This window comes from Notechis scutatus, chromosome 3, assembly GCF_049901735.1.
Source record: "Notechis scutatus isolate UNSWTSFEM ecotype Mainland chromosome 3, rNotScu1.2, whole genome shotgun sequence".
In the NCBI taxonomy this organism is placed as follows: domain Eukaryota; kingdom Metazoa; phylum Chordata; class Lepidosauria; order Squamata; family Elapidae; genus Notechis; species Notechis scutatus.
Window position 1 is genome coordinate 141,470,816 of NC_142011.1, and position 13,344 is coordinate 141,484,159.

Below are 13,344 nucleotides of genomic sequence, written 5' to 3' on the forward strand. Positions count from 1 at the left end.
ATTAACCTACTTAATATGATTAGAAAGGCTCACATAATAGAAATGGAGGGATTGGACTGACGAGGAGACTGGCATTTAAAAAAAAAGAAAGAAAATCTGACAATTTTCCCTACAGAGTAGTAATAGAAAAATTAAACTAGATCCATACTAGAACACTGGAAGAAGGCAATTACATGAAACTGATCTACTCTGGTTCATTCATTCCTAATGTTTTAATATTTATTTGAAGTTTTGTTTGCTCTGTGCAAACAATTATTCAAATCCAGGTACTGTTTAAGTTAGGTAATATGTATAGTTTTTGAAGTTCCTCATAAAAAGCAGGATTTTTTCCCCCTATTGTCTGAAAAATTGGGAAATCTGTACCTTCAAGCAGAAGCAGAATGCCCCAAAAATACTATGCCAACTGAATAAACAGAACCATAAATAAATCAAAATAGATTATTAGTAAATCATGATGACAATGTTTATTTTTGTCCCTATTTTCAAAAACTAAACAGGTAGGTAGGTAAAAAAAAATGGAAGCACACAATGAAGACAGAGAGAAATAAGGAAAAGAGAAGAAAATGAAGATTGGGAAGAAGGTGAGTAAAAAAATCTTAACAGGAACAACAAATAGAAACAATGTTCCTAGTTAGCAAAAAGTCAGACTATGAAATGGAATATGGAATGGAGTACAGTAAACAGATGAGGGATGAAGGTGAAGGTTCAATAAGAAATTTTCAGGTGAAGCTGTGAGCTGTTGCTAAACAGGTAACAGATGGGAAATATTTAAAGACTCATGAAGTGGAAGGATAAGAAGACTTAATTCTACCATGCCAAGCAAGTAAGAACTGACATTCTTGTCTTCTGACAAATGAAGATGCCATTGTTAGTTCTGATAGGCACTATACTACCAGGCATTTCTCTACCACTTTTCTGTGGCTATCAGATAGATAGAATAGATAGATAGAATTCTTTATTGGCCAAGTATGATTGGACACACAAGGAATTTGTCTTGGTGCAAATGTCTTTAATTTATTCTGTTATAAAAACCAAATTCAATATCCAAGGCAAAATGCTATTGTAGCAAGAACATTGATAGGCCCTTTGAGGATTAATGACACAGAACTCTTAAAGACCTTTTTGTAATAAACCTCTGTGTTAATTTACTCTTCCACTGAGCAAGATGGGGCCACACAAATAGGAAAAACTGTTTGCCCCTGAATAGGGATTTCATTAGTTCTTCTTTTTCCAGTACAGAAATGTTTTAAAGTCACCTATTGCCCCCCCCCTTCCCCCCTCAACTCACAAGAGAGTTAACAACATTCCAGCATACCTCAGTGTTGGCAAATTGAGTTTTAGTCTAGCTACCTGATGATGATTGATGAAGCTTGTCAGCCATACAGTAGTGGATAGAGCAGCTTGGCAGAAGTTCAGTGTTATTGAAAGAAATCACAAATACTTATTCCATGTCCTCTCCTCACTTTTATCACATTATCAACAGACTGTCAGGATAGAGTATTGACACTAAGCCATACATTCACACAAGCAACCTATTGTTGGCTTATTGCAATTGCAATATAGTAATTTTGTTTTGTATGGGTAATTTTGTTTTCTATTTTTCTATTTTATACACTGCCCGTTAAAAAAACACTAAATTTTCCTGCCTTTTGCCTAACTTACTTCAACTTTTAGCTTGTTATTAATGCTTTTTTTTTTACAAATGAAATTATAAAGAACTAAATCATGAACTTTGCCCACAGTATGCAAATATTTAATACATATTAAATCATGGAGTTCACCCACAAATGAATTATGCTCCAGAATACTATTTACTTGTAAAACACAGTTTGATCTACAAGAACACTGCTCATTTGCAGAGTTCACTAAAAGGGCTCAACCTCCTATAATGTTAAATATTGTCAGTGAGGGGCTACAGAGGATTCAAAGCCAACCCAGGCTTCAAAGTGTGTGTGGACCCACAAATAGAATCTGTAAAGAACATCTTAAAGCAGCAGTGATTTTTCTTAGACTCCTGTGAGTGTCATTTGCAGCTTCAGCATGATCCTGGGAAAGTCTGAGATGATCCTGAAGGCATTTATAGACACATCCCCGCATACTACAAATTGCATTTTCCCTTTGAATCTACACAACCCTATTCTAGAGCTTTTCAGGCCATTAAGCATATAAGAGTATTTTTTGTATGACACACAGAAACACTAATAGGAAAACTGCATACCTCAAAGACAGCCAACCTAATACCCTCCCATTCTCTTTAGCCAGAACAAATTTCAGTGCAATAATGACTTCTTTTTCAAGGTTTTTAAAACTTATCCTGATGACCTTTGTAACATAAAGAATTCATTCATAGACTACTTCAGACTATTATACTCCCAAGTTATGTGGCCTTTTACAGTTATTACTCTACACGTCAGGCCATTGCTGCATGTCTGCACATCATTACGACCCCTCCTTGCCTCCAACAGAAGCTAATTCTTCAGGGAAAGTAACAGGAGAGCTCATTGAAAGGACTCAAACAAAACATACGTAATTAATTATTCATTTTGTAAATAGATTTTAACTGTGCACTTAATCTGGTTTGTTGAAGTACAGTATAATACTGTTGCTGCTGCTACCAAACCTTTGTGTGTGTGTGTGTGTGTGTGTGTGTGTGTGTGTGTGTGTTTGAAACAATTACTCAGTGCAAGAAACCTATTTCAATTGCAACTTAGCACTTGGTTTCAGTCCCTGTTATTTTTATCTAAATTCTAATACTGTCCTGGAAATCCTGAAACTTGAAAACTGCTGGAAAATGCCAGAAGAGAGTTTCTTAGAGAGCCTGTTTTGGCAGGTCCTTCTCCAAAGCTGCATACTGTTCTTTAAGATGCTCCGTAGCTTTTGCATGCTCTTCATTGACCATTGTCTTCAGGCGGTGCTGCTCCTTCATGAATTCCTCCCAGTCAGCTATACATTGGGCTTCAGCAGCCCTTAGCTTCTCAGTCTGAAGCTGAGGAGGAAAAGAGGGTAAAAAATGTTGAATCTAGCAGTGAAGAGAAAAGACATTTTACTGTACATTGCAATGAGGATATCTATTTAAAAGAAGTTATTGTTCCTTATTTTATGAAAACGCGTAGCTTGTAACAATAAATCAATCAATAAACTCACAAATAGAAGGAAAAAAGGGAAAATCAATCAAACCTTTGCTAGGGCTTTTGGGCCACAATGATAGAATATAAAGAACTGCAATTATAAAAGTCTTTTAAAATGCAATAGCATTACATAAAACACATTATTAGAATAACTGTAGTACAAACAGCAGTGGCAATCACCAAACTTTGTGCTAAGCAACTGTACGTTGGACAAATACAACACATTATAGCACAAAATCGGGCATCCTGGCAAAATGTGTCAAGATCCTGATTAGACAGAAGCAGTGCCAGACATTGTGCTATTTATCAGGGTAGTCCTTTCAAATGAGATATGTATCTTCCTTGATTTCCTATAAGGCAGGGATGTCCAACTTTGGCGACTTTAAAACCCGTGGACTTCAACTTTCAGAATTCTGGCTGGCTGGGGAATTCTGCGGTTCACAAAATCCACATGTCTTTAAGTTGCCAAGGTTGGATACCTTGCTATAGAGAGACAACAAAAGAGCGTATGGCTTTGGGATTCTACAGAGTCATTACTATATTGGCATAAGCAGGGCTGAAAAGGGATGTTTTTATATTGCCTCCCCTCCAAAAAACTAAAGAGCCAACCAGGCCATGGTAAAAACTTAACAAAATTTCAAAATTAGAATTGAAAAGAGATAAGATGGCGTATGCCCATTTGAGAAGAAAAGATACACAATAGTAGTCTCTGAAACATTTCCTTATATACATGTTCACTCATTGTATCTGTTTGGGTCAATGGCTGGACATTCAATGTTTTAAATTATATTTTGATCTACACGAGAGAGATTATTACAGGTACTCCTTGACTAACAGCCCTTTGTTTAGCTACCAGGTGGAGTTATGGCGCTGAAAAAATATGGCTTACAACCAGTCCTCAAATGACCATTGCAGCATTCTCTCAATCACATGAACAAAAATTCAGATGGTTGGCATAAATTTCGCATTAATGACTGCAATGCCTCAGGACCATGTGATCGCCTTCCCAGTTGGCTTCTGACAAGCAAAGTCAATAGAAAAACAGGCAAGGGAGGTCACAAGTCATGATCACATGATATTTAATGATCAAAGCAATAAATACCATAAAATTGGATGCAATAATGTGCTGCCACAGAGAAGACATGCCTCTGGGTTCTTGAAGATGGCATTGTGTGATTGGTGGGATCCACAGCATGCCCATTCAACCTGACCTCTTCAAGTGGATAGAAATGTGGAAACAGGCAGTCCCTAAAGTAGCCTGGCTTTATGTCATGGAAGAGTTTATAAGTGATAAACAGCCCTTGGAAGTCAACTGCTGTATTTCAGAATGCTGAGGAGACATGTGATATACTATGGTACATCCATCATTATCCTTGTTGCCCCATTCTGGGCCAACTACAGCTTCCAGATGGTTTTCAAGAGCAGCCCCACATATAACACATTACAGAAATCCAATCAGGAAAAGAACAAGGCATGAGTAACTTCCTGATAGTCTAAAACAGGAATGTCAAACTTGCGGCATCATGGTGGCGTCATGTGATGTATCGCAACTTTTCCCCCTTCACTAAACCAGGCATGGGCGTGGCCAGCATGTGACGCATCCGGCCTGCGGGCCACGAATTTGACAGCCCTGGTCTAACAGTATGCTAAAAGGAGATAAAACTGACTAAGACGTTTTACTTAAAGAGCAATCAATAATGGACAGGTTGTATGGAACACTACTCTCCCTCAAAATAGTTCACAAAACATCAGGAGACCTGCACTTGATGGTAACTTGCCATTGGACTCTCTGACACTCTTTTAATCTACAGAATGTATGCTGCAGCAAGAGAGGCTGGGGACCAGGTGTTATTGCTTTTTGAGTGGGTCTCATAGAGAAGGCCAAGGGTCTCCAATACATTCCAATCTTCAGCATTGGTTAAAAAAGAAAAGCAGCCTCTCCTATGACATCTGCTCTTTCCTCAAATATAATTTGTCTTCATGTTCACCTGTTGGTATACAATACAGCTACAAGAAACCAAGTTGATCAAAATCAGAAGAGAAGGAAAATATGTGGACTAGGGAGAGGATAGATGTGCAAACTTGTAGAATGCCTTGTCTCTCCTAGCAAGTTTAGGAAATTTAGTAATGTTATATTTACACTGCATCCAGTGGTTAGAGTGCAGTACTGCAGGCTACTGCTGCAGCCAGCTGCCTACAATTTGGCAGTTCAAATCCCACCAGTCTCAAGGTTGACTCAGCCTTCCATCCTTCCGAGGTGGGTAAAATGAGGACCCAAATTGTTGAGGGCAATATGCTGACTCTGTAAACTGCTTAGAAAGGGCTGTAAAACACTATAAAGCAGTATATTAGTCTAAGTGCTATTGCTATTTTGCCCTTATCAATTACATAGAAATAAGAAATATGAAATTCGCTTCGAAATCTGCTTACAATGCTCCTCTATTAGGGCTGAAAAAATGAAAAGGGCTGCCTACTCCTAATTAAGGGAAACACAGAAAAAAATATAAAATTAACTTCTTGCAGAGTTTTTCCTAATGCTGAGGTTTAAGAATATGTATTACAAACCAACAGTGTGCCACCATGTGAGAGGTTCTAGCAAGCTGCATGTTCTTATAATCTGGCCTTTCATGAAATAAGATCCAAGGTATGAAATGCTTTCATTTCAGAAAGCTGTAGTCATAATATGTTCAGTGTTTTTGACTGACCAGGAAAGATTTACATTTCCATTCTGTTGGGTATTTTTTGTTCCATGCAAAACAGGGATTTCCCTTTTCTCTGGCTGCGAACTAAATTCTTAGAAAAACTTTCCACCCATACAGAAGCCGAGAAGATATTAAAAACTTTGCTATTTTTTTAAGCAACTATGAAAGTCTAATTAAAACTGCAGAGTTACCTATGACTTTTTTTTTACATCTTGTGTAGCTAATCCTGAGAACTTTAAAAGAACATCTAATTAATTTCAGAACAATTGGTGAATCTCAGAGTTATTTAATTCAGATTCTTATATGCAATTTTAATCTGATAGGAATTAAATGTCCACTTTGCAAGTTAAACAAGTATATCTTTTGAGTGATATATTCCTAAGTAGTCCTGCTAAAAGCCACAACAGATTAAGAAGTGACCATATCACAGATTGCTTCAGTGTAGAGCTTTAATAATATGCATCTGGATAGAAAAGGGAAATAAGCTCGAAGGTACACAGCCTTTGAACATTAAGTATAGCCTGAAGTATCTTTGACTGGTTTAGTGTTTAGATGACATGGTGGGCACAGTATCCTAAAAAATGTAACAGCAGAGATTTAAGAAACAAAAACATTCAGTCCTGTTTATAACAATACATCAAGCAAGACGAAAGAGCACGAGGTACAAGACAAGTCTAGAGAATCTTGGATGTGAAGTAAAAATATCTTAGTATTAAAATGGTAATCTGGATGGACAACTAGTTGTGAACATAAAACAATCCTATTCTCATTCAAATAGCACTGCTCAAATTTCAAGATAAGATGGACAATTTTCTTTCAATTATCCATAGAATATTATAGGAAGTACTTGCTTAACAACTATTATTTGTACTTATGGCCAGCACAACACCCCCAGAGTCAGGTGACTGTGACTTGCAATCTTTCCTGCCAGCTTTGGACAAGCAAAGTCAATGAGGAAGTCAGCTGGGAGTTGCAAATCTCGGCCATGTGAGGTCCTCACTTTATGATGACATCTGGATGGCTGGAGTGCTGTCACTAAACATGGGTTTTTGACAGAGTTCCCAGCCTCAGTTAGCATTGTTAAATGTGGATTCTCATAATGGAAGTGGCAAGTTTAATATATCATAAATGCTGAGCTAGTGTAATGGATAGACGGAACAATCTTCAGGAAACAGGAGGAAGAAATATTGTACAACCAAGGTAAAAGCGAGATAAAAGAAATCTGAGGTTGGAGAAGAAATGTAATTTGAGAAAGCATCTTAGTTAGGACCCTCCCTACTTGTCACAAAAAAGGGGGAGGGTACGGAATGCATGCACTTATTGTAACATTGTAATAAAAAGTCTACAGAATTCACATTCATGACTTTTTTTCCCTTATCTGATTTATCTTGAAGGGATGACACCCCCTCCCTCAATATTAGATACCCCTTGTGGCTAAATAACCCATTTAAAGTCCCTTGTGCCTCCCCAAACCAGTTGCTTCCCTCTTCCTAATAAGCTTAATGTTGCTATTTTATAATTGTTAAATAGTAGTAGTTACCTGACTTTCTTCCTGTTCTGTTTGCTGCAATGCATGGAACATCTGGTTGGCCACCTGTACTGAAATAAAGTTTACAGTTGTGCAACTCATCATTCATATTTTTAATGGACGGAGCCATTTTTAATGTGAGAACTACACTGGCTTTGCTCACACTACTTTGACTCAAAATGTGCTATACGCTCTTAGGTCTTTCTATTGTAAGAAAAACTTCTCTTATGATTTGCTTAGCCTAGTTTAAATGTAATTTCTAAACCCTTATAAAAGTAGCTTATAACAATATAGCCCAAGCAGAAAGTGTTAGCTACTCTACATTGAAAATAAACTCTAACATTAATTGAAACTGATGAAACACATTTCCTCTATGAAAGGAAATCTGGAAAATATGAAAATGTATTGTCCAGAAGCAGTACACATCTCTCACCTTTGTCTTAAGTTGAAAAATAATAGGGTAAAGGTAGTGCAACACTTTTAAATAATTTTGTGCCATCTTAGAGCAAAATCTTATCTTAATCAAACATCCTGTTTTAAGAGAGCTAGATGGATGGCAATTGGAAACCCAATTCACCTAGCAAAGGTGCTAGGTAAAGGTACTAGGTGCTACCTCTTCCAACAATGTCAACCCATAAGGCCTTTTATTTCCAGGTTTGTGAAGTGAGGGAAATTAAGGCCAGCTGACATTATTTTTGAGTCTCTCATCTTGAGAGCCCCCCAAATTATATCTGCTCCTCCTTAATGTTATTCCACAAGATGCTAAAGTCAGAACTATCTTTTTTGCAAATGAAAAGAAGTCCATTTATTTTTCTTTGAAGTGAAGTGCTACCAGCAAAGCTCTGCAGCAATTCAGCACAGTCTATGTTCCCATTGAAGGCCTTGCCCTGGCTTGGTCCCTAAACCCAGGTTAGTCATTATATAGCAAGTCAATAAAGCTCTCTAGGGAAATACATTTTTTCAAATTTCAAAAGGGTGGGTGAGCTCATTGGTGTTTTGAGAATCTATATATTTTGACAGTATTCTTTAAATACAAAAGAAAATAAATTTCCCCTTACATCTCTTTAAAATTTCATTTAGATTTCCATGCATTACTTCTTCGCATTTTGGCAAAATCTTGTCATTTGCCTCAAATATTGTGTTGTTTAAGTTTTCAAGTACCCGCAATTCTCGGAGACCCCTTTTTTCCTGTTTGGAAAAAAAGAGAGATAATTCTAAATATTCTACAAAAAAGCTGACATTTTATTAACATCAAATCCTGTTTCACTTAAAAAAAAACTAAACTGAAATTCTATACCCCTTTACTGGAAAGTAAATTTCATTGAACTCAGTGATATTTACAGCTAATTAGACATGTACACATTTTCACTGTGAAACAGATTAAAATATCTAGATTTTTAATTCTTAAGACTCCTGTTGACTAATAATTACTTGGAAATAACTCAGCAGTACTCAGAGGAACTTATTACTGATTAAATATGCTTATGCAGTAACTGTATAATTAATATTTCCACACATTGCATGTTAATACATCCCCACTATTCTTCATTAAAACACATGTTTAAATAATACACACTTTTACAATTATTTTTATTTTGTTCATTTTATCATCTAGTCATGAAAGAAAATCACTCTGGCAGAAAGAAAGCTACCAGAATTTCATACATTATCTTATTAAAGTTTTGCTGCCATCTTGTGGCAATTATGTTCAATATTACGTTTGAATTTGGGCATTAAATATTTAAATACCTTGAAGGGGCATTTAATATTTAAAAAGCATTTTTCTGCATATTTTGCATGTTTTTTAAAAAATGAAAAGTTATTCTCTCCTACAATTTATATAATATGCTTGTGCAGCCTTGCTTTTTAATTCAAAAGCACCTTCTTTCAAAAACCCATCATAATTTCAAAACAATATCTAACGTACTTCAAATTCTTTGATGAAATAACGAATTTCTCCTTGAATAACTGGTCTGTGGTCCAGAAGTCGAGAATATATTTCACCAACATCTACAAGAAAAATTACAACCTACTATTTATATATTACTTGGGATATATAAAAACCTGGGTAGGTTGATTATTTTTTCTTTCTCTGTAGTCCACTTTCCTCTTCTATAGTAGTTTTTCTCCCTTACAGTTTCCACACAGCTACAAGGGAGGAAAATTCCTTCAAAATAACAATATATGAACCATAGTGGCACAGTGGTTAGAATGCAGTCCTGCAGGATATGCTGCCAGCAGTTTGGCAGTTTAATTCTACCGGCTCAAGGTTGACTCAGCCTTTCATCCTTCCAAGGTTGGTAAAATGAGGACCCAAATTGTTGGGGGCAATATGCTGGCTCTGTGAACCACTTAGAGAGGGCTGTAAAGCACTGTGAAGTGGCATATAAGTCTAAGTGCTGTTGCTATTAAAAAAAAATTATGTTGCTTTATAGCCAAATCAATGTTCAAGTTTGTACTGCCATTACAAAAGGCATTTTAATTTCATAAGGTTTAGAAGATATCAAACTCCCTTCTGTCAACAGAAGGGAAGCTCAAACATTTCTTAAGCTTTTGACTATAAAAAGACATATATACAACATACCTTAAAGGAAATATACAGAATTATATCTACAGACAGACCATTTTAGAGTTTATACATATAATACACGCACACACAAACACACACACATACAACCTATACATTTTACTGTCCTATTTGCAGTGATGGATAAAACAGGTAAATAGAACATTTTAAAATAAAAAAAATGCTAATTTTACTCTTGTCAATTGTTTTGATGTGTCCAAAAAAACCCAAATTCTGTGAAACCTTCAGTTACTCAGCTCAACTAGCTTTTCTTTTGCTTTGTGTGTGCCCAAGTGGAAAAAGATTAAGAAGAAACAGAACTATCTGCAGAGATACCGTTTTTAGACAGATCTCAATGATTTTCTGAAAGGATCCCATCTTAGATAATATGTCTCAGGGCCTTGCAATGCCTGGATTTAAAGGCAAAATAATGCTTTGGAATGCACAAGAGTTGTTGATTCTTGGCATGTTTAATTCATTGATTGACTGATTATGTGCCATCAAATCATTTTTTGACTCCTGGCCACCACATTGATTTTCTCCATGATGGCCTATCCCTAACTTCTTTTTCTAAGTCTCCCAACATTGTACTCATCACCACTGTACTGGCTGGCAGGTTACAATCAGCAATTTTTAATAAAACCTCCATAAGATAATCAATCAGACTAAACAGTCCAAATCGCAAAATACTATCAAAAATAAAAGTTCTAGCCAAGAACAGACAAAAAATGGCAAGAGAGGAGTATGCCTTCAAAGGATAAAAGCCCTCTTAAGCCATCCTTCCATAAGCCAACTCTAACCAAGTTCAACTGAATCAGCCCTCTTAAGCCATCACTGACAATTTCCATTTGCTTGACAGATCCTGTAGAGTTGGTCTTTGTCAGAAATGGTGTAGGGTCTCCCACTTGGGTGGGTGGGTGGGGGGTTGGACTAGATGACCTATAAGGTCCCTTCCAACTCTGATTATCTGTTATCTGTTCTTGGGGGGGGTGCATTCCAGGCTCTTAGCCAGGACATTGGCAATTTATTATTTTATCCTTCTGTTTCCTTTCAGAATGCATGAGTGTTTTATATGTAAAGGGCTAGAATAGCTTGCGCGGATTTCGTCCGAATACCTTTGCTGTCTGAGGACCTTCGCTTCTTCTGCTTCCTTCTCATGTGTCTCATTTATTGGGCAATAGATCGCGAGGAAGGCGGTTCACACCGCCAGCCACCATTACCATACCCCTCTACTTCCAAAGCAAACTACTTCCTCGCTACTCCAGGGATACTACGAAATACGTTTGCAATTACCGTTTCAGCGTGCAAGAGAACTGAAACTGAACGGAGGAAAGCAAAAGGAAGGACCAGCCTTTCCTACCTTTAAAAATTGGACATGAGGAGGCGGACCCCAGTGAATCCCTCCTTTTATTACCGCTGCCAGAAACCGGAGACTCCGCAGTTTTATTGACGCTTAAAGTCCCGGGAGCCCCGCTACTCATTTCACTCAAAGCCTCCCGAGGAGGACTGCAGCGGGGCGACTTTAGAGTTTCCTCCTTACGAAAGCGCATGCGCAACTGTCATAAGGCTGTCTGGACGGGGCTCGATGTGGGTACTGCGCATGAGTAGGGAGGCTTTCACTTTGTGAAGCCGTTTCCAAAACAACCGGTGGGAGAAATCGCCCTCTGTGACGTCAACAATTGACGTCTCATTGAAGGATTCCCGAATGGCTCGTTCTAAATACTTAGAGTCAATGTCATAGATCGGGAGCTAAGAGGAATTATTTTTGCTCGGCATGCATTGTGAATATGAATTGGCCAGCAAGCTACGTCTCCATCTTCCAGATATCTAGAAATCTACAGATTTACAGATAGTGGTGGAGAGTATTTCCCATCTATTTAAAAGTATACTCTTTCCTAACCTGTAGTTCCTGTATACTGTGCAACAAATATTGCATCAGGAACAATGCATTTTAAACGAAGCAAATCAGCTTCATTCCAGCAACATATTATTTCATGGGTTTTTGTGAAATGCTGCTAATGTGCTTAGTCCTGCAGGAAATGGAAACAAGAATAGAGAAACTTGGCTGTTATGTTCTTTAATTTACTAGCAAATTTGAGTATTTATGAAATCTCCCTGATGTATATGAGGAAACTTCCTTTGCTGGTTGAGAGATCCCAGAAGATATTCATAAAATCATAGTAAGAGTCAAAGGATCATTTACTCCAACCTCATAATTATTGAAGGAAGGCATGATAGTAATGTCCCCAACGGAGGGCCATTTGACTTTTGCTTAAGCACCTGGAGTGGTATAATTTTTTTTTATTAGTTTAACTTTATCAGAACATAAAATACAAAGAAAATGAACATAATGGGCGACTATGGGGAGGAAAAAGTAGAAAGGAGAAAGTATGGCCAAGAAGTGTTTGTAAAAGAAAAAAAAAGACTTTGGCTTCTGACTCATTTTAGCACAGTAGAAGATAATAAAATTACAATCTCAACTTCTTACTTTTACACAATGATGTATATTAGCCATTTCTATATCACCAAACCTGTCTAATTAGCAAAACCAAATTAAAAATTTTATTTTTTCCATCACAAAACCCAGAAGTGGTTTCCAAGTGGAAACAAAACTAGATATATTCTTTTCTTTGAATAACACAATCAAATGTAATTTATTATACTTTCTCAGATTATTTAAACTTAAAGGATAAAAAGCTTTTTTTAAACATTCATTTACATTCACTAAACATTTCTTTGAAAATATTTCTAAAATTAATTAATTTTTTGCTGATGTCAATCAAAATCATCTTTGTAATTTAAATCTTTTGTTTCGTTGACCAGTCTTCAGGAACAACAGTTAACAACTATTAACTGTTGTCCTTCTGACAGCATTTCAGATACTTTAAGATAGTTACTATGTCTCCTATAATCTCCAGGCTAAGCATACCCAACACCTCCAACCATTTTTCATACAATTTTTCCTTCTGGACCTTGATTATCTTGACTGTTAACATCTGGAAACTTCCCAAAGGTACTTTTTCCAAAAGGTAACCAAACTATCTTGGTTTATTTTTTCTTTGAAAACATCTCGCTTCTCACCCAAGAAGCTTCTTCAATTCTCAGAAAACTGAAGAAGCTTCTTGGATGAGAAGCAAAAGGTTTTCAATTTTTTTTAAAAAACCATCATAATCTAATTACCTTTTGGAAAAAGCTCCTTTGGGATAATGATGACTGGATGATTGAGAATCTCCCATAGACATCTGGAGATTTCCTAAAATGCAGTATCAAAACTTGGATGCAATATTCTAGGTATGGTCTGAGTAACATCATGCAAAACAAGAGGAACAATAATTGAACTATTTATTTATGGTTCGTTGCATAATCGGCTAGATGTTTAGACTGGCTTTGACATTTTTTTCCACTTATCAAATCCTCCCC

The 13,344-nt window shown here is 36.7% G+C and overlaps 1 protein-coding gene across 1 annotated transcript; it reads right to left on the minus strand.

The window, feature by feature from the left end:
• Window positions 1-988: 988 nt before the first annotated feature.
• On the minus strand, window positions 989-11,484 carry BLOC1S5 (biogenesis of lysosomal organelles complex 1 subunit 5). Its single transcript, XM_026676673.2, has 5 exons — window positions 11,285-11,484; window positions 9,286-9,368; window positions 8,417-8,546; window positions 7,371-7,429; window positions 989-2,986 (listed from the first exon to the last, which is right to left on the minus strand). Exons 1-5 carry the CDS (start codon window positions 11,472-11,474, stop codon window positions 2,810-2,812), a joined length of 639 nt encoding a protein of 212 aa, XP_026532458.2. The 5' UTR covers window positions 11,475-11,484; the 3' UTR covers window positions 989-2,809.
• Window positions 11,485-13,344: the final 1,860 nt, after the last annotated feature.